General features: G+C 42.5%; 1 protein-coding gene across 5 annotated transcripts; it reads left to right on the top strand.

Moving 5' to 3' along the window:
* The first annotated feature begins 215 nt into the window (after positions 1–215).
* Positions 216–25,293, top strand: IL17RA (interleukin 17 receptor A). 5 transcript variants are annotated; one of them, XM_067306957.1, is made up of 13 exons: positions 216–392; positions 9,488–9,512; positions 12,550–12,696; positions 13,928–14,052; positions 15,136–15,262; positions 17,248–17,295; positions 17,387–17,544; positions 18,911–18,988; positions 19,440–19,515; positions 19,599–19,613; positions 20,487–20,588; positions 21,637–21,678; positions 22,334–25,293. In XM_067306957.1, exons 1-13 carry the CDS (start codon positions 264–266, stop codon positions 23,839–23,841), a joined length of 2,580 nt encoding a protein of 859 aa, XP_067163058.1. In that variant the 5' UTR covers positions 216–263; the 3' UTR covers positions 23,842–25,293. The 5 variants fall into 5 exon arrangements, with proteins under 5 accessions (XP_067163058.1, XP_067163066.1, XP_067163071.1 ...); XM_067306965.1 differs by lacking the exon at positions 19,599–19,613; XM_067306970.1 differs by lacking the exon at positions 20,487–20,588.
* The last annotated feature ends 427 nt before the right edge of the window (positions 25,294–25,720 follow it).

Raw genomic sequence — 25,720 nt, 5'->3', positions numbered from 1 at the left:
AAGCTGCCACGGGAAGCTGCAGCTGCCGCCCTGTCGCCAGCAGCCGCCCCGCAGCGGGGCACACTGCGCGGGCCCCCAGGCCCCGCCTCCAGGCCTCCAGGCCCCGCCCCAATGCCCCAGGGCCCGGACCCTGTGCTCCAGGCCCCGCCCCCAATGCCCCAGGCCCCGCCCCCTCGCTGGCGGCCCCTCCTCAGGTGAGGGCGGCCCCGCCCCGCGCCCAGGTCGGAGCCCGGAAGCCCCGAGGCGCTGGCGGCGCCACGGCCATGGTGGGCGCGGGGCGGCGGCGGCTGCTTCTGCGGCTCTTGCTCCTTCTTGTCCTCCCCGTCCCGCCCGCGGCCGCGGCGCTGCGGCTGCTGCTCGGCGCCGCGCCGCCCTTCACCTGCTCCCAGCCGGTAAGCGCGGCGGGGGCCGGGAGGCTGGGGTGCCCGGCGGGGCCGGGTCCAGGACGCGGACCGGGGCCGGGGCCGGGGCCTCCGCAGCCGGGCGGCGCCGGGCGGCAGGGCCGAGGCCGCGCGGGAGGGGGGCGGCCTCCCCGCTTCCCGCGGCTCCAACGGCCACCAACGGCCGCCGGCGCCGCGGCGGGGGGCCGGGGAGGGGCGCGGCGGCCGCGAGACAGGGCGGTGGCGCCCCTTTCCTGTGGAGCGGCGCCGCCCGGGCCGCGTTTCGCCGCGGGGGTTGCGGCGCCGTTTCCCCGGGCGGAGGGGAAGGGCCGGCGGCCGCGGCGGGGAGGGCAGGGGCGCGGCGCCCCCGAAGGAGCCTGTCCCTGCCCGGGTTGGGGCGAGCGCTGCTCCCCAGTGGCCGCTCTCGTTGTTCCCTGTGGCACCGCCGGCCTTGCCGCTGCGGCCCTGCTGCTGACTGCATCCCTGTGTCATCCCTGTTGCTCAACTAAGGACCAGTACTCTTCTTTTTTTTTTTTTCTTCCCTCTTTTCTCTACAGTTTGGGCCTGTGGTTGCTGTGGTCTGTATGTAACAAAGCAGCTGTACATAACAAAGCGATTGCGTTACCTTCATGTTAAAACCAAAATTGTAAATACCACAAAATTGGCCCGGTCATGTGATCCCTGGCAGGAAGCGCCTGTCACTAACGTTTGTGAGGGGCCTGGGCTGAGATTTGCTCAAACTGCCTGAAGTAACCGGGCAGGATGTGAGTCTTTGCTAATAGCTGGGGTTGCCTAATGTCCTAAATGTTTTAACCTGTTCCTTACAGTTAAGGGAATTTGGGGTGGAAACTGTGGATCCCTGCTGAAGGAGTAGTTAAACAGATTATCTGTGTTTCTGAAGTTTTGCAAAGGCTGGCTTTTAGTTGTCTTTCCTCCCAGTGCAACCTGGCAGAGAGGATGTAAAATAAGAGAAGTGCAGATGTGGTATATGTAAGAAGTGAACTAACCAGTGTGAACTGTTTTTGGGCTGGCCTGAACTCCTAGCAGGTCTTTGATTTGAGGGAAAAGTATTTAAGATGCATGTAAAAAAAATACGTGGGGGGGGAGATCTCTCTTTTGTTAATAATAACAATAATAGTGCATGCATAATCACAGGATAATGGGTAGTTATCTTCCAAGCTGGAAAGACTTGTATGTCATGATGCACTACCAGCAGTCTAGAGAAGGCAGCTATTCAGATGTCGTTACTCATATGTGAAGCAAAATGTTTCCTTTAGGATGATAGATTTATAAATGAGCATATAGGTAAATAAGTGATTTGCTTCTTGTAGCATGCTGCACCTTCTTTTCAACTTCATGTTTCTAGCTCTTCTAAAGAAAATTTCCCTCTCTGTATTAAATCAGGATATGTGTGGCCAGCTACAGGAAGAAAATGTGACCTTTAAGAGAAAACATAGATCCCAGCTGTTCCACAGCACATCTCCCATTTCAGTGTCTTCCCCTGTATACATCACTGGGTGAAGCCTTCAGCACAATTACCATGGTGTAGTGACCTAAAGAAATATTTTCCTGTCCTGACTAATTTAAACTTCTGATATGCTGAATACTGAGCTGATGAACATGTCCTGTGATCCCAGTCCCTTCTTTCTGTCCTTGTAAGAGACCCAGCCCTCTCCCAGACTGATATTCTTGTTCCTCTATAATCTCTTCCTTACACATTTCCTATTCATTGTATATTCTGCCTCCTGTCCTAATATTTGACCATAAACTTATCCATGTTTCCCCAGCCTCTCCTGTGCTGACTTTGCTTGGGGTATTTAAAAAATACCCCAAGAAAACAGTCTACTTTTGCAATTTTACTATAGCCTGGACACTGGGGAATTACAAAATGCAAAACTTTAGGGAAAGGGGAGACTACAGCATTGCTTAGACATTTGACATAGCCACATGTGTCCAAACTCTCTTAGTCATGTGAAGTTTGAGAATAATGCATTATGGAGTTTCTGTGAGTCCTTGGATGCTTGGGCTTTGACTGACTCTGTCTTCCTGGTTGCACATCCTTTTTTAGGGAAGTGAACCGCAATTTCTCAGTGAGAGTGTTGCCAATACATCACTGACCTTTGCTGAGGAGGCATGTTGCCCTGTGCACTGGGTGTGCTCGTAGATCAGTGAATGCGTAAGCCTGCTACTTCGGTTGCTCTTTCAATAAGCCATTTTCTGAAATGCAGACCAATTTATGAAAAATCGGTTGGCCTACACAAACCTGTAGCAGCCTCTTTAGAAGCAATTGTGAAGCTGTTGACACATATAGGAAAACTACCATCAGCTGAAACTATAACAGTTGAAAACAGCTTCCCCTTCTCTGTCGGATGCACTGTTTTCAGAGGGTGATTCAGTAATCCTGCCAATTGGTGACTGCAGCATGGTTTGAAAGGGAAGCTGTTGCTGAGCCAGGTCAGTGAGACACTTCCTTTTTCTAACCCACTGCACTCACATTTCTGTTACTGAACTTTAGAGGAGGTCAGGGCAAGTAACAGTGGCTTTTCAGCAAAACTCTCATCTGGTGAAGGCTGTTTTGGAGAAGAGGCAGAGGAGGAAAAGTGTCATATCAGCAGACACCTGTAATAATTAAAAAAAAATAAAATTAAACTCTTGTGAACAGGAGCTCATCTTACTGAAATGACAACAAATATACTTAATGGAGCCTACTCACCACCATTTCATCAGGTCTACTCTGCTGTAAGACTGGAATAACAGTTGCAAATCTAGTTCTTTCTAGTAACTGTTGAATATGTCATCTGTGGGGAGGTAGGGTTCTGCCCTTATAGTGTGCGTGGGGAAAAACATCCCTCAGATTAAATACCCATCTGGTTGTTCATAGTGAAGTGTTTAATCATCATGTTTAGTCATTGGGCTGTGACTGTTCTATGACACAGCATGTCGTGTGTCCTGGAGGAACACTGTTTATAACCCTGCTATCTTTATACTGTTGGATAGGTGTATATAGTTGATGTATATGCACTGAAAACCTCTGGAGAGGACGTTTATGTAACTCCTTTCATGAAGGTGAGTGGTGGTGGTACCCATGAGAGACTTTTCCTGTGTCTTCTCTACAAAGATGTTAACCTGCCTTTGCTGTTGATCGGCTAAATTAAAAATATCACAACAATTTTGTGGAAGATGGCTATTTCCTCCTAACATTAAACATCTTTCAGTAGTTATTCTTGTAACATATGAATGTCCTAGCAATCTCCACTTCTGAGAAGTGAGGAATCAGGAAAGGGAAATTACAGTAAATTTTAAATTGGTCAAGCTTTGGGAAGCGTATGAAATAGCTTATAGGTGAGAGGCAAATTCTGGGAGATTGGAGCCCTTCCCATTCAGCAGCAGCCATTTTTTAAAGGAAGGTTGGATACCTTCCCAGCTCAATGCAGTTTTTTGCTGGTTACCACAGCATCCTGCTGGGAAATCTTGGCCTTCTGTTAACTTAATGATTGGATTGCTGTGACACAGTGCTTTTAATCAGTTCCATTTTTCAGATTTGTGTGGTTCATGTTGTATGTGGTCTTTTCTTCTTTGATGTCAAAAGCAAGAATAAAGCTTGGGTGGGAAAAAAAGTGAAAGTATTTTTTAACTTTCTGTGAGCATGTGACAGATATGAAAAGTTGACTGTGCCTGTCCTCATCTACTGATCATTGTTTCGTGCATCACTTTGCAATCTTCTTATTTTCATTTTTATGCATCATATCTTTGCAGCTTTGCTTGGTGGGCCTGAAAGGTGATAGCGAAATGGTGAGAAGAGAACATCTCTGTTTAAGCCAGTTCTTCTATAATAAGGTGCACAGCCCATTGCCTACCTGTGGGCTCTATCTTTGCCTTTTATGTAGAGCTCTTCATTTTTGTCCCCTCTCCTCCCATTTGTCTGCTTGCTCGTCTGTAGTATCCTGCCTGGTACACACACCTCAGTCCTGTAAATGCTACTTATGTGTTCCTAGCTTTATGTGGGGGAGTGGAAAGAATCATCTGTGTAGTTTTATTTCTATCGTATCATCTAACCTTCTCCTTGCTCAAACGGGGAAATTAGGTTAAGTATTTCTGCTGACCACAGTTTTGCTCATGTAGCTTATGAGGGAGCTCAGAGCGTCAGGGGGGACTGGACTTGCCTGGCCCTTCGGAAGGGAAACCCACCAGCAGCAGCAGCAGTTCCTCCTGGGGCTGAAGATGCAGCAGGGCAAACCGGGAAGTAGATGCCGTGCCCCCAACAGCACAGGAAATCTATCAAATTGAGCATTGGTCCAGCTTCTGACAAGAAGTGAGATTTGTCGGGAGGAGAGAGTATTAGAGCTTTTTCCCGATTAGAGATGACATATCCATGCCTAAGGGAAGGTGGAACTTTTCTTATCTAGCATGTCCAAGGTAGGATTTAATCAACTACTTGATGCCACTGGATTTCTTAGGTGACTTTTGCATCCAGTTCATAAATGCAGAGAACTCATAACAGAACCATCATGTTATAATGTGATGGCAGTTCTTAACCGTAAGCTTGAATTTGTAGGGCATCCTGGAAATAGATCTGCTTGAGCAGAATAAAGATGAATTGCTGCGTGGGTGTTTTTTTTTTTTTTTTTAAATCAGAAATTGTTTGCAGCTTAGTTTGACTCAGACTTTAGGACTGACTTATTTTACTGCAAAACTGACTTGCATTTTCTTAATTGCTTCCTGGTTTTTGGCCATCGTTCTCTGGAGTTGCACTTTCTGGCATAAAAGTGCATCCTCAGCTGCAGCCAGTCCAAATCATATGGGCTGCAGCTTAGTATCCTAAAAGGAGGTGAGTTTTCTGGTGACTGCTTTTGAGGAATCCCTCAGGGTTCTTACATCCCTGCCTGCATTGTGATTTGGTTTTCTCCTGCTGCTGTCTTCATTTTCCTGTGCCAACAGAGAGACCTTCTTGGCCGTATGAACTATTCTTCTAGGCACTTGGGGCTGCTAAGTCATCCCTGTAACACCGTGGGGATGGGAAGGGGAGCGGGCCAACAGTTGAAGGGGGGGTGCAGGCTGCCCCATGGAGGGAGGATCCTTCTCGTTCTTGTGGTAAACCACCAACTGGTGGCAGCTTAACATGCTTTAATGTAGTCAGCTAGAGGTAACCAAACGCCACTTGCACAGCAGATGAAGAGGCTAACATGGGGTAGGAAAAGACGTATGAATGTAGCCCCCCTCAAAACCTTGAGTGGAGCTGGGGGAATAGTGACCTACGGGAATAACTATAGTTGGTTGTCCCAACAGAAATCCAGTGCTGAAGGTTAAGGGAAATCTTAAATGTCAAATTTCAGTTAGTCCAGAACCCTTGTCAACAAACTGATGGCGCCTGGTCCAGCTGTTGCCTTTTTAATGAATGCCAGATAAGGGACAGTCTCATCCCTGCTGACAACATCATTGCAAACGTTTCACCTGGGACAGCAGACCTGGGTGAAGAGCGAATCTGTTTGCCTGCTGTGCTGGATCAATCTTCATATCTGTAACAAAACAAAAAAAAAGGAAATTGCAGCACTTCCTTGGTTAACCATGTCTTATCTGCTAATAAACAGAAACACTAACACTCAAATGAAAACAGATGTTGCTGCTGTTTAGGCAAATAATGTATTATAATTTATACAAGGGCTTTATCATGGTGCAATTTACAGTAATTACTGATAACTGAAACAGCACAAGGACAAAATGACTTAATATTAAGTGGTAGGTTTTAACAGAAGTTGTTAACCTAAGGGGGAAAAAAGACCATGGTTAGTAGCCCATTGGTTTTGTTGCCTGTTGATGCAAGAGGCGTTGTCAGGTTAAATGCTTTGCCAAAAAAAAAAAGTCAGATTAAGCATTTGAAATGTTAGGAGTAAATACTTTTCATAGCTTAATCTGTTTTTCCATACTGGTAGCTACAATTTATATTTTTTTCTCTTTCAGTGAACGCAGCTTAGCTAGTTTAGTTCTGGTTTAATCAGCATTCAGTTGTTGCATTCTAGTTTTTTTCCATTGTCAAAAGGTTTAGGTTGCAGATGCTGCATGTGGATGTTCCAGTGCAAAAAATCCCTGATTTTTTGGAGGCACAAAATTGTAATAACATTTCCTTTATATGTATTTCTAAAGCATTTTTTTCTTAAGATTGATGAAATCAAATACTCTGTGGAGGATTTGCCTGCCTGTTTGTCTGCAGTAATTTAAATTGGTGCAATATAATTGTGAGAGTGTAATTCACAGACTAAATTGGTATTTGATATTCAAATTGATTAAGCTGATTCCTTTAATTGTGACTGTTTTGACCTTTTGAGTGCACTAAAAATAATGAAAAGTACCTCTTGCATATTTTTACTGGTTGACATTTAAGTGCATAGATTCAATTTGCTCTTGGTTATGCTAGAGCTCCTCTGGCCTGTGCAGAGCAGCTTTTGGTGGCTTTTGTCTTGAGACTTCCATATAGTAAAACACTGGATGTTTCCAGAGTTGTTAGTGCTGCAGCCTGGGAATGAGGTTGAGGATCCACCAGCAAGTTGGAAACTACAAGGAGATCCAGAGTAAAGATAGGGGAGGAGCAGACAGGGGATTTCTGCACAGGAGCTGCTAATGCTTGGGGTCAGGGAGGAGGAGGAAGGGAACAGAATGGAGTAGCAGCAAGGAAAGGTTAAATATGTTGCTGCTTATGCCCCTTCCCCCCCACCCCATTTATAAGGGAAACTTTAATAGTAAAAAGTAATTGGAATATTTGTGCCAACTGTGGGACGTTGCCTGAATCCTAACTTAGCATCCTAAAGATGATTTCACTTAAATTTTTAATTGAAAAATGAAGAGGACCATTGCTAGGTAGCTAGTAGGAAAATAGTCCTTTATCAAGGTTTAGTTTTCAGGCAAAGTGTTGTATAGATTTGTGTATGTTCAAAAAGTCAGGGTGACTGATTAGGCAGATTCCTTCCTTTGAATTCACTGAAATGAAACAGTGTTTCCTGAATTATAATAAAGTTGATCAATATTATACAGTTGAAGTGTTGCACTGAATCTTTTTAACATAACTGTAGCTGAGGTATTTTTGTATTACTGCTTATCAGTGTGTGGATGTGTTTACCTGTAAAGGACACCTGAAGAGCGGATTTATACTTGCTTATCTCATTGATTTCTGTAACAAAGGCCTGGAAGAGATTTCCAGTTTTTCTTTTTTTAGCCTGAGGAGCTTAATGTCAAATCTGCCTGCTTTAGCTGAAGGTTTGTGAGAACAGATACATTAGTTGATGTGTGACCATTAATGTCTTAAGCTTTTTTTTTAAGGCATTTTAGTCAGTGGAACTCAACTCACATTTAAAATAACGAGTTGCTCATCGTAGTTTGTATGATAACTGAATTCATCCATCACTTATCTTCCACATTTATTTCAAATACTGCAAAGTTTATTAATTACTATGATGTTTTGCCTTCACTAGGACTTGCCTCAAGCTAGGATGTAGTCCTGTGTGTGTGTTAAGCGGACAGAAGCCAGTGCGGCCGGTGAGGAGTAGTGTCCCCCTGCCTTTCCAGACATGGTGGCTTGTTCATGGCCTTTCTTGCACAAGCAGCTGTGCAGCAAACCAGAATGGGGAAAGACCTGATTCACAGCAGACTTCCTCCTTCCTCCCCTTAGGTTGGTTTTAGCCTGGATCAAGATGCCCACGTAGCCACCTAAATGCTTGTGCCAGCACAGGGAGGGTGCAAAGCTGGGGTGTAAATGAAGGGTAGTGTAGTGTTGTGTCTCTGGCAGCGGTGCTGTCTAATGCCAGCTTAATGGCTATGAAATTTCAGCCCTCCTTGTTGGGCTGGATTATGGGTTCGCTATGGAAAAGGTACTGAAAGCTGGCTTTATCAAGTGCCATCCCTATGAAAATCCCAGTAAACACAACCATAGATAGCTTTTACTTCAGCCCCAAGCCCCACATACACCTTGAGTTGACTGTAACAAGTTACACAGAGGTTAAAAACACCACTGCCTTGTGTCTGCAGGAATTATGTTGCAGCAACAGCATGCCACCTTCATACGTCAAGGCAGAGGAAAAGAGTGGGAGGGAACCTAGTCTTTATCTTGATTTGCTAAGTCAGTGAGAACTTCACACTTTATCATCACTAGGATTTTGTGCCGCACTAACCAAGTAAATTTACATGCTTGTTTTCTCTAGTGACTGTGGGGTCTTCCAGAAAAAACAAAATGTATATGGGGAAAACCAGGCGGAGTCCATATAACCTCTGCTTGATTCTTCATATTCAGGGCATCCTTATCTTCAACAGGAAGGAGTCTAATTCTAATATTTTCTGTCATGGATCAACTCTAAAGCATACCTCTATCTCTTGAAAGTAAAAACACCACATCCTCCGTATACGCCTGGTGTTTACTAAAGGGTTTGTCTTTTCTCCTTTCCCTGGTTCTTACATGATGTCAGGGAAAAGACCAGCCGTAACTACTTCAGCCTTTCTGTTGAGGAAAGGAGCATTTGTTGCTGTGTGTTACCCATCATTTGTCCAATTTTAGTTTTTTGAGCATCTTTGCACAGTGTTTTTTGATCCCAAACGTAAGATGAGAGAAATGCTCTTCGTTAGGCAACACGTAATCTAGTACTTCAGTGGCAAACTGGGCTGCAGGCAGCTCACGCTTCCAGTCGGGTGTGCTTAGACCTTGCAAGTGTTACCACTATAATCAGTGCTGGGTAGCAGTGATGTTTAAAATCACACCTGTCTATTTCAAGCAGAGTATTTCATGTCACATTGGTTTTAGTTTTAATAGTCTTGGATTTTGAAAGGTTTTTACTATCATCATCTTGCTTTTTTGCTTCTTTTCAATTTCATTCTATTATTGCTGCTACTGCTGTCACTTAAGTGCAGACTTCAGGTGTGCAGAGGTTTCATACCGGTGTCCTTTGCTTTTCTGCTTAAACTTTATGCGTTCTTTTCTGATGATTAATTCTTCCAGCCTGTCTGTGCTGCTGTTCACTGAACTGTTTGGTACCTGCCCCTCTCCTGACACCAAATAGAAGCAAATTAATGTCAAGCCAGTTTCTATTTTGTGAGTAATGTTCTTGTTTCTTTCCCCCCCCACACAGGATTTAAACTGCCTCGTAAGAAACAGTAAGTCTTTTTTTCTTCTTTGTGGTGTTCTCATCAGACCTTTTTGTTTTTTAACTGTCTTCATGCAGCAACTTCTTTTTACCAAAATCAGAGAGATGCAAAGTGAAGCATTGCTATTGTGCCTGGCTTTAGGAGTTTTCTATTTGATCCATAATGGGTTCTATCCAAAAGAGGAATGTGAAGTTAGTCTCTTTTTCAGGGTAGAGCTCATGGCAGGAGGGGAGGGTGAAACACAACCCAAATTGTTTATCTTCTATTAAAAGCTCAGACAGTCAATTTTTAAAGAAAGACAAGTTTGTCTATAAATGTTGGTTTCATTACAAGCTCACCATCTATAATAGCACTTGTTGATGGAAAAATTAATGTATAAACTAGAAGTAAAAAGAATGCAGCAGGAAAGGGGTGGTGGTACTGTTGAGGACAACAAATATAAATTATCAGGCATAAAGTACAATGAACTGGAAAAGGAAACTGAAATCATCATAAGCTGTACTGAACATAGGTGTCATTGGATAAATCAGGTGTAAGGAGTCAGATCTTAGCCATGGCACAGATCTGATATACTTAAGTAGAATTATCAATAATATAAAAAAAAAAAGAAAAGAAAAAAGCAGTTGTTCATTTGGTATATGGGAGACACCTGAATAGATCTGCAGAACTCCTTGGTATTTTATTCCAACAGTTCTAAGCAGACTCGTTTCTGCTTCTGTGCCCACCCTGTACTGTGCAGGCACAAGTATTTACGCAGCCTTGCTTGGCGAGCCAGACCAGGGAGCTGACTGTGCTGAAAATAACAAGATTTTAAACTCTTTTTGGCAAGAAAGGGGGGCAGAAGATGGAATGGGATTTGCATTGGCAGCTAGCCATTAGAGTGCAACTTGACAGCACAGCTAAGCCCAACTGCAGCTCCGCTGTTAGTTAACACACTGCCTTATTTGAGTTTGTTTGGCTTAAATTCCACCTTTTGGTTCTAGCTGTTTTTCTCCTCTAGGGAAAAGACTTTTTAGTGCCTGGTACGCTCTGCCCTGGAATATGTTACTTTTCTAGACTCCTCTAGATTTTTTTTTTTTTTTTTTTTTTGTAAAATGAGCATCTGAAAATGGTCTAACTTTTTCCTAAGCCTAAAAATATGCTGACGTCAAAAGGGATGGCACCAACTTTCCACCGCTCCCAGATGAGAGCTCCCATCACCAACCCAGCAAAAAAGCCCGGAAGTGTGCTCTGATGGGGGAGCTAATCCAGCACTGTAGCAGCAAGCTGCTGCTGGGAAGTGCAGCTCCCCACTCTGTCCTTGCTGGCTGTCTGGGCCCGGCCTCTGCTCCCTCCCAGGCAATGCCAGCAGCTGTGGCTGGCAGCCAGAGCTGTTTCGGTGAGCTCACCCTGGCCAAGTAGCCCACTGAAGAAATGGTGACATTTTGTTTGCTGGATCAGTTTCTGAACAAGTTCATCGCACAGCCCGGTGGCTGCTGAACTCTTGCAAGGAACTAAGTGGAAAATGTAGCCAAGAAAGAGCAGCCTTTCATTAGCAGCGTGTTTTTTATTGGCTTAAGCTGAAAGTGAAACTACATGTTTTGCCTCTATTTGGGGGGGGTGGGGGTGTCAAACTACAAATTCATTCTTTGCTTTTCATTTCAGTATTACATCATTTTAATGTGGACACAGGAAAAAGCCAAAGAATATCATACCGATCTCTCCAAAACCTGAATTCTACCTGCCATTTTACCTGTTCTATTTTTATTTCTTTTTTGACATGTACAGTGATCGTGCTAGCTTGATCATATGATTCATAGATTGCATGACACAAGGAGCTCATGTTCAGTAGTTTTTCTACTAGGTTTTCAGAAGTACTGTTACTCAGTTTATAAATTCTCATTAGATATATGTGGCCTACACAACTTGTACTTATATGTACATTATAGTATGTCAAAAAGTTTTGTCTGAATGGCTCCAGTATATGAAGCGACTCAGGTATTTGATATGATTTTGTGATATACGCTTTTAAAAATGCATAGCATCAGGTCTATGCTCCCCTTCACCAACTGGGCTATTAAAAACATTCAAACTAATGATTTCCCACTGGCAACATGACCTTGAGATTTGTCAGCCAGTTCTTCCTATGTTTGTACTTCACTGATATTCAGTGGAGCTGTTTTTAATGTGCTCTGATGGCAAGTCAAATGTCTTACATAAGTCTAAGAAGATTGTCTGTCCATAAAGCCTGTCATACCTGACTTTTTTTTTTTTTTGGATGAGATTACAGGACCTGTTTTTCATAGCATCATGTTGACTGGCATTAATTATTTTTCTATCCCGAGGGCTTATTAGTTTAGGAAAGGTTTAATAAGAGCTGTAAGCTGAAGTGAGACGTATATTCAGATTAGAAATAAAGCACTTTTTAAACAAAGTAATTAACTGTTGGAACAACTTGCTTAACTACTTGGATGCTTTGCTTGTGTATCTGATAGACCTTTTTATCATTGGAAGGCTTGAAATTAGTGTTAGTCTTCTAACATAGAGCTGGTTCCACAACAAGGTATGGACTTGCTGCAGGAGGTACTGAGAAAACTTACTTGATCTGTTTAACCAGACTAGATTGCAATAATAATCCATTTCATGGATTTTAAGGAAAAGAGGAAATATATTACTAGAATGCATGAGTTCAGATGATTACGGACCATTTAGAGTACTTGAATTTCCCAGTTCACGCTTGAGTCTGCACATGCTGAAAACTGCCTTTATTAATTGTGAAGCAGTCTTAATAAACTGTCACCAAGTTTTGCCTTCTGAGTACCCTGGGGACAAAGCGCAGACCGTAATTTCAATTAAGCTGCTCTTGTGCCATCCCATAAAAGGCAGCATACACATTTAAGAAATTGCTGTGCATGGCAGAATACCAGGAGAGAGGGAAGCAAGATAAATTTAGGACTAGTGGTAATTTGTTGTCAGAACCAAAAACACTACTGAAATCCAAATTTTTTGTCAAGGGAAGAGTTTCTTCTGCCCTGCTCCTAAATAGCAGCTTTCATTTGCTGGATAGGTACCTGCATGGAGACAAGTTGGCTGCGAGTTTCAGTGTGGACGCCTTCTGCTCCAAGTAGTCTTCATGTCTCTTCTGATGTTTTCCATCAGATGGATGGAAAATTGTTCCCTGTTCTTCGGATAGAATGGAAAGTGGCCACTGATGGTAAGTGGTGGTTGTTTAACATGAGCACAAAACGGAGGAATTAGGTGTGATCTAGTAAGGACGGAGAGGAAACTTAGTACTCAAAGTCTTTTGCTGATCTACTCATGGAAGCAGAGCTTAGAGATTTGGCAGTTTGACTGCTTCATTTTGTTTTGGGTTTGTTGTTTATTTTGGAGGATGGTTTCTTGCTGCCTGAACCGGGGCTCTGGGTTTGCTGGGCCTTCAACAGAGTTTAAAATGCTTCTGTTAGTATGGAAAGATATGTAAAATGTGAAAAACGGATAAAAAGGGAATGCAACAGTGGCACACACCTTTGCTGCAGTAGCGAGGGGAGAAAGGAGGCTCCCACTGCAAGCAGTACCTTCTCAAGAGCTGTTCTGTCAGAGCAGTGACTGCGGCTGTCTTACACAGGGGAACTTCATCTGTGAGCAGAACAAATGAGTTGCTTATGTGCTGTTATCCTTAACCTAGTGCAAGTTCTTCCCATTTAGGATACTTCAGTCCTTGTGACTTAGATTTCCTATATGCACATGTATCTTGATAAAGAAATAATTGTCTCATTGCTGGAAGCTTAGCAAGTACCAGTAAGTCAACAAGGTACTTAACAAGTACCAGTAAGTTTTTTTTTGCTCTCCAAACATCTTTGATTTTTCATTCATTTATGGTGTTCCCCTTGCATACCCTTGTCCACAGTTTTGCACTGATTTGAAGCAGAATGAAATACATTTCTAGTTCTGCATGGCCTGTGTCTGAGGGCTGGTCTGTATAGCGTTATTATCTCAGTATAGCCATATTAATGTAGAAGCAGGTGTGGTTCAGATAACATAGTCATCTGGTAGTCATGGTTATAAACGTGCTCATTGGGTTTGTTTATGCCAAAATAAAAGCATATTTGTTCTGGTGCCAGAATTGCATGAGGCAGGGCTGAACACAACACTGGCAAGCTGTGAGCTGCCAGGACTCCTGGAAGGGTGAAGTTACCTTCCACTCTACCCCTTCATTTGCACGGAGGGAGCACTTGCTGCGCAGGACAAACTATAATCTGAATGTGGTATTTGTCAGCCCTGTGCGCTCACTTTTTTGTGGCTAGACATGTTTGTGTCAGCGTCCCCAGGACTTCAGAGCAGCGAGACTGACAAGACTAGGCTCAGTGGTAGGCTCTGTGGGGGCTGTGACCTGTGCACACGGAGCTGTCAGGAAAAGAAAAACTTCTCCATCCCTGTGCCTGCAGCGAGCATCCAGTATCTCCGGGGGGCAGAGCTGGCTGTGATGCAGGTGAACAGCAATCAGCAAATCTGTGCCCAGTTTGATTTTCAGAACAACTTGCCGCTTCAGGTCCGTCCAGATGGAGGCCGGGTGAGTGCAAAGGGCTCTAAACTATCTTTTCTAGTCCATGGGTTTGTTTCAGCTTCTCCTGTCATATAGCAAGTCTAATAATGAAAAACACCAATCGGTTAGTCAGAAGAGCTGATGTAGTGATGCAGATGCTGCGCTTGAGGCCTGGTGTAATTTCCAGTTTATTTTACGCTTTTGTGTAACTGCATGCAAGCTCCTTACCTATCTTGGTTTCTTTCACTTTTACTGTCCTTCAGGTTGTAAATGCCTTCTGATATTTTGCTGCTCTCAGTTCAGTGCCTAGCACATGTGGTTGTTCTAGATGTTCTTAAAATGAACAATTGTAGCAGGTTTTGCTTTCTACTTGACAGCTGTGACACTGTCTTTAACTCAGTCTTTCCTTGTGCTTCCAATTCTCTCCTGCACTGTCCTGCTGTAGATAAAAGCCCAAACCTGGGAGTTTGTCTTTCCACCTTATGCTCACAGATTAGGAGACTCATCAGAAAAATGCCAAGCATCCGCAGCTCCCTTTAACAATAGGAATTTGGATTTCATTCCTTTGCTCACCGAATTGGGCTGAAGTTAATTTACCCTCTGGACCCTATGCCTTCCTCAGCATTTCCACAGCATTGCTGATATATGAAAAGCAGTATAGAGGGGAAAAAACATGCAATGGCCAGGTACAGATCTATACATGTAGAGTTGCAATTATAAATGCTTAGCACTTGCAAGGCACTGCAAGATTCATATAGGACTAAAATTTTAGTCTCAAAACCGCATTTTCTAATCTAATCTCCTTTCAGTTCAGAATGTAATTTAGTGGAAACTGTCCACACAGTTGAGTTTGACATGAGATTGTTGTATCAGCTCAGAAATCCCAAGAAGTAACTGTATTCCTCTCAATCCAAACATGAGAATTTGAGACAAGAAAGCAAGACCAGGGGACTGGTTTATTTAAGGCTTTTGGGTCTCCTTTTTTAACAGTCAAGCTTCAAAAAAAGGCCATATAGGATGAAGGAACACAATGGGACAAAAACAAGTCAACTGTTAATTTCAGTACCTTGAACTATCTGATTTTAAGTCCTTCTGAATGTTTGGTTTCAGTGGAACTTCAGTTTTGACCGCTTTGAGGTGGAACCTGGCCAGACTTACCAAGTGACTGTCTACCACCTGCCCAAACTGGGTACGGATGGAGACTACAACTGCAAGTCCATGCCTTACACGATGCCCGGTAAGAGTTGCTCTATTTCATTAGGCCTTGAGCTTGGGATTTTGTTTGATAGTTTGTGGACTGGGTTTTTTTCTAGACCAGGTACTTGAACTGGGAGCAAGTTTGGCAATGGGATGACAGTATCACAAGACTCTTGTCCTTTCTGAATATAGCTGTTTAGAAAAGTCATGGTGCTAGTCTTTTTTACAGTGCTGCTGTAGTTTATCCCCAAAGTGCCTATATCATTTATGTTAAGTCACCATTCTTGTTTCTGGGATCCTCTCACTGAAAGATAACACACAAATCTCTGCTTGGAAGAAGGTGCATGTGGAAGAACTATGCAGTGGAGGCCAGACACTTTCATTCTGGGTAACTAGTGACTTCCTAGATGGAAGAGACTGCTATAAAAATGTTTGTGCTCTCTAGAAAGCTGGACAGAGTATTGGGATTGGGGCCCTGAACTCTGAGATATTGCTCATTAGGAGTTCTGCTGTGGCTGTGGTTAAACAGAAATTCATAATTAAATTTGAAGACTAATATAGGTGCCCCTCTGAGAAGCTGTTTGAAGATGATAAATTATATTTGCTGGATTTTGTTGCTGAAACATTCATCAGTGGAGCAGATAAAAAGATATTCCATCTAGTTGAATGGGACTCTGGACTAATCTTTAATGCTCTCTACAGGCCATCAGTGCTGCTTCTATTTAATTTGAAATCTTTGGAAGTTGCCCCTGTACTTGTGGAAGCTGGAAGTACAGACCAAAACTTCCAAATCAGGATGAGTAAAATCTAGCTTCTGATGTCAAATTTTAGGCACCGAAGGTTTGATTTAAAAGGCACAGTTAGGCAAAGTTTACCAAGAATCTTGATAGAGTTTTGTGTCTGACGCTTTCTTGTGCATATGAGAATATTTCTCTAACTAAAAGAACCTGGGGTTTTTGTTTGTTTTTGGTTTGGGGTTTTTTTGCCTGAATATGCTGAGCATCTGCAGTACTCTCTGGCTGACCTGACCAGTTTCTAAACATTTGGCGTTTAATACACAGCTTGAACTGGTCCATCATTTTCTTCTTAACTTGCTTAGATTTGGAGCACAACTCTGTAGTTATAAAATTACAAAGTATGTGGTGTGTCAGTCAGTGTGCAGCTGGAAAAGGAGAGAAGACACTTGATTTTTTGCACTGGTTATGCAGAGCACTTTCTAGCTTTGATCCCCTCTGTTCTTCTGGAACCTAGTGCATTGTGTCAAGGTCAGCGGTTGCAGGGAGCTGTCCTGATTAGAGTTTACCTGTGAATTACAGGGGCATGAACTTGACAAAGTTGGAAATTTAAGATCAGTAGTATTTTCTTTCATCTGTTTAAGCAAGCAATGGTAGGGAGTTGTTTCCCTTCCTTCGTTGCCTCCAGACCCTGGAGGAGAAATATATTTTAGGCTGAGACTTGTAAATCCCAGACAGCTAAATGTGTAAGTTTGGATTTGAGTGTGAAAAAGATCCCAAAAAGTAGGGCCAGTCTGGTAAGTTAAGCTAAGAGAGTTGTAAATGTGGAAGAGCATTTTTAGGATCAAGAAAGATTCTAGCCTCTAGTTTTCCTAGGACAGAAACTTTTGGAGGAATCTATGGCTGTGGTGCTCTCCAGGTCCAGAGACCAATATAAAGTTGTAACCCCCCTCCCTTGAGAATGTATTATCATATGACCCTCTCTGCACAAGTTTTCCACCAGCAAGGATTAAGCATTAATACTTGATAATATTAGAAGCATTGTACGGTTTTAGTCTTTCTCATTAATTACCTCCATCCTTAAAAACATAACATCAGTGAAAGGGATAGTTTCTACCTTGGAAATGGTGATACTATTCTGGTGCAGAATTTTGCTACTGCACTGAAACGAAGGTCTCTGCTCCTCAAGGAGGGCTCCAAGTTAGGTGTCTGGCTTCTGATAAAGGGGGTGTTTTTCTTAAATGGAAGTGCAGTATTTCTGACCTGTCAACTGATGGTCTCTTTCCTGCAGACTGCAAGGACGCTCTGATGAAAAGAACTGTTCCATGTATAAAGACAGGTAAAAGTTGTCTGTTTGAGTTACCAGTCATTGGTGCCCCATTGAAATCTTTCTGACAGCTGAAAAACTTGAATATCTGCGCTTCTTCCAGGCAGTCTGTGGGAGCCCAGGATCCAAGGTAAAAGTCTAGATGATTCGACTCTGCTCGTGAGCTTTAACCCGTGGATGGAGTCTGCCCGATATCAAATCCATGTGGCCAGTTTCCTCAATGAGAAGAAATGTAAAGTGGTCACACATGATTTCACTGAGGTAATTACCTTCCAAATAATTTCTGCTGTGATAATTTAGATAAATATTTCTTTAATAGTCACAAAGCAAGCAGATAGATGATGTTAGGAGAACTAACAAATGTACTTGAACAGTGATTTCCAAGGAATTATTTTCAGATTTTTATTTGGCCTTTGGAAGAGGGAGCTTTCCTTCAGGAATTTGGTAGATAAAAGATCAAAAGGATGTTCTCAAAGGTATCTTTTCTAATGCATTAGAGTAAAAGACTCAATTCAGTGTTATTTTTGTGAACAATGAGATGGTTATGGGGCAGTCTGTAAGCACCTGTAAAGGAGACAGAAATTTGATGTAGGACGATTTGGGCTTTATTTCCTTTGTCAAGCCAGTGCCTGGGAGACGACAAAGCTAAATAAATCAACCGAAATTGAGGTGCAAAGTTTTAACAGTGAGTACAATAAATCGTTGAAGCAGTTTATCGAATGTTATGTTTGTTGGTTTTTTGAAATCAAAACTGAGTGCTTTTGCAAGAGGTGTTCCAGTTAAACTTAGAATCAGTTCCTATAGGTCTTAAACCTGTGTTGTTAAGAAGATCAAAGTAGATGCAGACTGTTGTCTTCTGATGTAAGAAACTGTCCCCTTCAGGAATCTGAGGGAGGAGGAATACTGAATGTTTGATATTAGTCCCTATCCTGCCTTGAGGGAGGGCAGGTAAACTGGAATTCACCTTGCTTAATCTTTCCACTCCTTCCACACTTAACATCCTTCGAACTCCTCACACTGACATGCCTGAAGTTATTACTGACACAGCATGTACAGCTGTGTGCATATATCCCTGGCAGAGGTGACTATACCTCATTTCAGAGTATGCCTCTGCTCATCGTTGTAAAAATGTATTTACATTGAAAAGATATTGTTTGCATGCCATGGATAATAAGGACAATTTCTTTATCTGTTCTGGTGTCATGGACAGCAGTGTTAAGTCAGCTTTTTAAATTCAAACAGACCAGAAACTGTTAATTGTTAATTGAAGTGTGAACATTAAATACCTTAAGACATTAACATTGTTAAGAAACTGTAAGTTAATGCTTTCAAAGTTATGCAAAAGACATCCTTAATTATTTCCTGTTACCTGTGCAACCTTAGTCTGCTGTTTTAACTGCATTCTAATCTCTATCACACAAGTTGCCCACAGCAGTGATCACCAAGACATTTATCTGTTTCATCCTATGAGCTTCTGATTCCAAACAAAATTAGGAATTTCTGCTTCTTTGTAGCACACCAGTAACTTGCATTTCCCATATTCTCCTCTCTACTCCTTTTCTTTCTTATGGCTTTCACTCAGTTTTCTTCTTCCTTCCCTTATAATAGTTGCTTCTGATTTCTGCAGGATGGACTACAGCAGCAAGTAAATGTTACAATCAAAATAGAGAAGAACATAAGAGCTTGTTGCAACTACAAAATTCAGGTGCAGTCTCATTGTTCCTATGTCCTTCCTTCACCAACAAGACAATGAACAACAACTTCTGAATATAATATTTTTGCGCAGTGTTTTGTTCTGAGGTTGGCTAATCCCCAGTTATGCATATCAGGGAAATAATGGTTATGCCTGAAAGAATAATTTCTCACATAAAGGCATCCTCTATAGACAGTGGCCCTTCATTCTAGTATAGGGTAGCCAAGTCTGAGTGACACAGGAAAAGGATTAACAGATGTGCAACCTCAGGAGCCCGCTGCCTTATTAATGTACAGTGAATAGTGTGAAAATCATTGATTAATCTTCTTGGTTTTTGAAGGGAAATGGGAATTCTGTGCCCTGTGCTGAGCTTTAGGGAATGAAGAGGCAGAGGGAGAGTAAAGTAGGGAACAGAATTGCTGTTAAGAATAGCTTCTGTTTTCTGGATTTATTTCAACTACAGATTCAGCCGTTCTTTGTGAACTGTGGCACAGACTGCATGAGACATTCTGCTTTCATCCCATGTTCACCGACTCCAGGTGAGACCCTCTCTTCTCTAAATTAGATTCTTACTGTTTTATAGATGAGAGCTGAAGTTTTAATGCAGCTCTATCTTTTGCAGGTACAGACCCGTCAGGTAAGAAGTCCTTCCAATACACTGAAACTTCCCTTGCTGCTCTTTTCCTGTCATATAGAATAACATGTGATCCTTACTGGGAATGACCTGATGGTCAGGAAATATCCCCTTGTAGCACTGCTGAGTTCAGAACATGAGTTGTGGTAGAGTTACTTCACCGTGCTTTAAAAATGCAAGTATTTGTATACAGTATGAACCTTACGGAATGATTTTTTTTATTATTTGTTTTTGGAGGTACTTTACTTGCATGAAATTCTTTGAGAAACACTATTTTGACAAGAGGAGTCTTAATTTAAAATACTTTCTGTCACTTTGCTCAATGTTCAAAAAATTTGCATAGTAAAAAGAGCTTTGGGAGAGAATAGCTTGCATATATTCATCTTCATGAATGTCAAGATAAATCATGTGCATAATGATTTAACATTTTTTTCTTGGCTGCAACAACACCTGTTAAAAGCTAGTTTTGTCCAAGATTAAAACAAACACACACCCTGTGGATTGAAATATTACTTCACCCTAAATTCTTTTTTAAGAAGGTAGATTATGTGAACAAGCAGGATATGGGATGCATACTGTTCAGCAATGAAGGCTATTGGTCTGTGGTTTCAATGTTTTCCATGTATGGCTCTTTGTGGAGCAAGCTTATAGTGCAGAACATCATCCTGAAAGCAGGACTTTGTTTTAAAATGTGTCTATGGTATTGCTGGGGAGGGATGGTGGAGAGAAGTACTGGGCTGTCAGCGTGGTCTGCCCATAGCTTTGGGCAGAGCTATGGTCATTCCACCTTGGCTTCAGCTGCTCAAGAGATTCTGCTCCTGGGTGAAACGCTTTAGCTGTTGAAAGCTGTGTCTGAGTGCTCTTTTTGTATCATAGGTGATATGATTATATGGTTATATTGGTGTATCACTGGGATCTGTGTGTTACTGGTGGGATCAGTCATAGCAGCTGTCATTTGTATGACCAAAAAACGAGCAGGTAAGACTCATACGAGCTGGAAAGAGAAAGCCGAGCGCTACAACTAATCTTTCTTACTCCTTTGTTTATTTTTCTTACTGTTTTCTTCCTTGCCTTTGTGATGTTCTGTCACTGATATGATGCTTATGTAAATGCTTTCTTTTGTTTATATCACAAGACTTGTGTAACATCCTAATACCACCTAGTTAAGTAAAACCTAGATGGATTGCACTGGCTGACATTCCACTTTCACAGAGTTTCAGAAGAAGCTCATGGAGGAAAAAAAGGGACTTCACAGTTTAGCCCTTCGATTCCTACTAAACCAGGTTTCTGCAGCTATCTCTTCCATTTATTTTTCTCCTGCATTGTGTAAGAGCCTTGCAGGATAGAAACTTCCTGTTTTCCGAGACCGTAGTCTTTTCCCTGTCCCCCAATGTCTCTGCAAAACTCACTTCTATACTATTTTGAGTTTAAATAACATTCTTCAGTGAAGACAGAAAAAGAAAAATGGAGCACAGAAATTGACACTGAGCAGTTTTGAAAATTAGGTAATTAAAGACAAATTCATAGTCTTTTGTGCTGTAACCGTGAGGCAATTATCACAGGGAGACTGTACAATTCACTGAGGGTTTTTACGTGAGAGGAGTAATCAAAATCTTTCAAAGGACTTCTCAATGTAAAAATTATCTGTAAGATGTACCTGGAGACACTTTAGCTTCTCCTTTAGAAAAGCCTCTTAAGAAAAAGCTATCTTAAAAAAAGCTGCTGCTTCTAAAGGAGAGGTAGGAGAAGGTGTGGGGCTTCTGACCTCATTTTTCAGAGGCCAGCCAGATTTGGGAAGGATGGAAAAAATCGGTTTTGAGTGCAACCCTTCTCTCCAAGGAAAAACAAAGTAAAACACATAGCAAAATTGGTTGTGGAAGAGTCTGTATTCATTTAATGTTTTTATTAGGCTTCTCCCTTCCTGTTTTGCCTCTCAGAGACTTTCAAATCTAATCTTTGGAAGGAGTTATTATTTTAAGGGGATTGTTTTGCTTGTTAGAGTTGACAGCAACTTTCTCTCTTTCAGGATGCCAGCAAGGGAAGAGCAACCACAATGGCTTGCAAACTGGTAAGAGATCCTGCCTGTGTGTTGTCAAGTACGCTCCCATATGTAAGGCATTCTGAAAAAGTTGTTCAGGAGGGGCTATCATGGGCTCTACTCCTCTATAGGTGCTTCTCAAAACCAAAATAGCATAGCCTCAAGATCTTCCTGGTTAGTCAAAAGGAACTTTTTAATAACTGGTAGCACTGAACAGAGTATACAAGTTGGAATGCCGTCCTTTGGCAAATGGGAGATAACTATTTCGTAAAGGTTGGTTTGTTTGTGTTTTTTCTTTTGTCGGCACAGCTGTGGTTGTACTGGCAAAAGAACCCTGGCTAATCATCTAAGCCATCACAGCAGGAGACTGCTTTGGGGTGAATACAGCTCCCCAGGGGGAATTATAGCTACACTTGCAAGACCAGTTGAAGTTGAAGCCAGTCTGCTTTACTTTTATGCATGGTGAAATTCTATGAATCATCTAGTTGTTATTGTAAACCACAGCTCCACTGTCTGGACTCCCATGTTAAATTCCTACAACGAGATGTTGTCCGCTTATGTTGCCGAGATAGCTTCAAAACTGGTAGTATTAGAGCCTTTTGTTACTATCCTATGCTGATTGTTGCTAGCTTGCACTATTACAATTTCAGAATTGTAGCTGGGATGAATCTCTTTTGTCTTTCAGAGGTGCTATCTCCAGACCTTCCTCTGCCACCCTTGAAGCCTCGAAAGGTTTGGATTGTGTACTCTGCTGATCACGTGCTCTACGTGGATGTGGTGCTGAAGTTTGCCGAGTTTCTCATGACAGTCTGTGGCACTGCTGTGGCCTTAGACCTGCTGGAAGATCATCAAATCTCGGAGCTTGGGGCATTACCCTGGCTTACTCGACAAAAGAAGGAAATGGAAGACCTCTCTTCAAAGATCATCATCTTATGTTCACGGGGCACCCAGGCCAAATGGCAGGCCATGCTTGGGAGTGAGCCTGTGTGTCTCAAGCAAGATCAGCAAAAGCCAACTGGAGACCTGTTCACCCCAGCCTTGAATCTGATCCTGCCTGATTTCAAGAAGCCAGCCTGTTTTGGGATGTACATAGTCTGCTATTTTGAGGGGATAAGTAGTGAGAAGGATATACCTGATCTATTCAACGTCACTTCCAAATACCAACTGATGGACAAGTTTGAGGATATTTATTTTCGGATTCAGGACCTGGAGAAGTTCGAACCAGGACATATACATCGAATCCAGGAAATCACAGCTGAAAATTACGTCAATACCCCTAGTGGATGGAAGTTGAAAGAGGCAATGCAAAAGTTCAAGGAGTGGCAGACAGAGCACCCAGACTGGTTTGAGACTGAAAGCATCTGCTTGGAGAATGATGAGGAGCTGCAGTCCATGAACAGAGACAGTCAGGTGGATTCATTGCTGAGTGAGCAGGGTGGAATTGTGAAACATCAGCTGCACCTACGGGAGCCTGATCCTAATTGCTGTTATGTCGTCAACCTCCACATGCATGAAGGTGAGAGCGGAGGATGCAAACTGCAGCCTCAGCTGAATCTGTCTGGGGATGTGACTTCTCAGACTATGGCCATTCCTATGGATGAGGCCCCTCTAGTTCAGGTAGTGGAGCTAGTCTCTCCCATGGAAGATAAAAATGTACTTGGTCATCATGTGCTGACTAATGAGGACTGCATGGAAGGAGTCCCTCTTCTGGAGACAAGTTTTCCGGTGAGGAATAACATCATCCTCCATGATGACTGTGAAGCTTCTGCAATAGATGATAGTCCTGCAAACCTTTCAGGTGAACTGAGACACCAGCTGAATGGACTCATGTACTCTCTTTATCAGCAGAGTGTCATGCCTTCGGAGCCATCTTTCTGTCGAGAGGAAGCTGACAAGCAACACCAGTTGGTCTTAGATGACCAATGCAAAGGGCAAAGACAATCAGTGCAATCAGACCAGGGCTACATCTCCAGATGTTCTCCTTTGCCTCCTGATGACCTTGTGGAGGAGGAGGAGGAGGAAGAGGAGGAGGATCTGGAGAAACAGGTGCTCTTTCATGAACTCTCTCCAGAGGTCTTGAATAGTCTAAAGAGCCTCCAGCAGCAGTTGTTTTTTCAGGACATTCAACGGAGCTGTGACTGGAGGTATTCAGCTGAGGTGATGGACATGAGCCAGTCTTTGGAGGACTGTTAGGCTCCATTTGGGACATGCTCCTTTTGAAATACAGGGATGGAAGGTGGCACCCTCCACAGCACTGAAACTGCATTTCAAACACCATCCTTGTCCTTGTATTACAAACAACTTATTGGTGGGAGCTTCCTGTCTGCTGTCAGGAGGCAGGATTGCCCACCAGATGAGTAATGTTATTGCTTGCAATCTCTGTGTGGAGAGAGGCATCAGGAATATTAGCCACTGCTATGAAAGAGCAGGTGGTAATTCTATTCCTCTGGAAAATGTAATACATTGGATCTTCACTGACTGATTGCAGAAAAATCACTGTGGTTCGTCCAGCTGTGCCTTCAGATTTCCCACCAGCTATCCTTGATTTATTGCACTGGACAGAATTCAAGGCCAGAAATCAGAACAGATTTAGACAGCATAGCAAACTTTACATTGCCAATTTAATGCAGCTTTCAAATATTTTCCTGTAAATACTGTGTTAAAGATGTGTGCCTTAAACTTCAGCTAGGTTAAGGCTGTCCCTGCCTGGACAATTTCTCATTTTGCCATTCATTCTTTGATACACCTGCATTTCTGTGGCCATTCAGAAATCAAGTGGAGTACCTGAGCAGTAAGCAGGATAAAATTTTAAATTAGGAGGCTGCTTTGTCTCCTTAATAGCTCTCCATACCCCTTGTGGAAGTTTAGTGCTTAAAACCAGCAGTAGGGGGAAAAGGGTGGCAGGGGGAAGATATGCTGGACAGAAAATAGAAAATGTGGGTTTGTTGTGCAATTAAAAGAAAATCCTGGGGCTGAATACAGAGTTGCTGAATCAGGGGAGCTTGGCAAATTCTGTAATGCATCACTGTGATACTGTTTGCTTTTGGGCATCTTAGTACCCGGAAGACTTAAAGATGTAGATAGTGGCGCAATTAAGGAAATGAAAGATTATTGCAGGAGGGAAGGAGGTGGAATGTAGCTTGAACAGATGCTAACTGTTGTGGAATATTTGCTAGTAATAAACTGAGGGATTAGTCTTCCAGGAGCAGTGATGGAAACTATCAGTTCCAATGTTTTGAAAAATTGGACTTGACACACTAGAAAGAATAGTTCCCCGTAAGTGATCACATGTTGGCCCCTGTAGCACTGCCAGTCTAGTCAAAGCTGGCATTCGCCCTGTTTGTTATCATGGTTTCTGCAGCCCAGCAAGCTGGGAAACAGTTTGTGAGATGTAAACACGTCCATGCCTTTCTCCTTTGTGCTCAGGCAAGCTTGTCATCTTCCTGTCCTCCTAAGCTTACTTGTCAAAAAATTTTGAGAATTTTATTTCAGCTTTTTTAAATCTGGTATTTCAGAAGATAACCTACTCTTCTGTTTTTTTTCAACCAACGATGTATTATGTTATTTTATAAATGTATATGTTTGTAACTTGTTTTTAATTTAAGGAACAAAACACAAGAATACATTAGAATATATTTACTTAAATACTTTTGTGTCCTCTTTTCAATTTCTGCCTGACACTTGTGTAAGTATTTTGTATAGAAATTGGGGGTGAAACTGAGATAAAACTGAAGCTGAAGCAGTTGACAAATGTCATAACCTTTCTGCAAAGTGCTGTGCTCTTGGAAACTGCTGAGGGACATCACGTGTGAGAAGTGCACATTTCCTCAAAATGGGTGTTCAAGAAGTTAAATGTTTGTAACTTCTGTGCAGAGCTGGTTGGTGAGGCAGGACTGTTAAGCAAAGCTTGCTTTCTCTGCAGCCTTATGCCTAGAAGAATTGACAAAGGGACAGTGCCTGCCTGTATCTGAACTTAACACTAGGTGCCATCTTCATTGCCTGTCTCTACAGGACCAGCTGGACAACAGGAGCTAAGCAAGTGGTAACTGTGATGTGTTTCTCCAATGAGTTG

The sequence above is a fragment of the Apteryx mantelli genome, chromosome 1 (assembly GCF_036417845.1).
Source record: "Apteryx mantelli isolate bAptMan1 chromosome 1, bAptMan1.hap1, whole genome shotgun sequence".
Lineage (NCBI taxonomy): Eukaryota > Metazoa > Chordata > Aves > Apterygiformes > Apterygidae > Apteryx > Apteryx mantelli.
The sequence above is the reverse complement of the archived record's forward strand: the minus strand, read 5'-3'. Positions and strand labels throughout refer to the sequence as shown.

Excerpts from the sequence above, each read along its gene's own strand:
- IL17RA (XM_067306957.1), top strand. The coding sequence starts at position 264 with ATGGTGGGCGCGGGGCGGCGGCGGCTGCTTCTGCGGCTCTTGCTCCTT. Across the intron at positions 15,263-17,247 it reads CATGCCTTACACGATGCCCG|ACTGCAAGGACGCTCTGATG; the intron begins GTAAGAGTTGCT and ends TCTTTCCTGCAG. Across the intron at positions 21,679-22,333 it reads CCACAATGGCTTGCAAACTG|AGGTGCTATCTCCAGACCTT; the intron begins GTAAGAGATCCT and ends TTTGTCTTTCAG.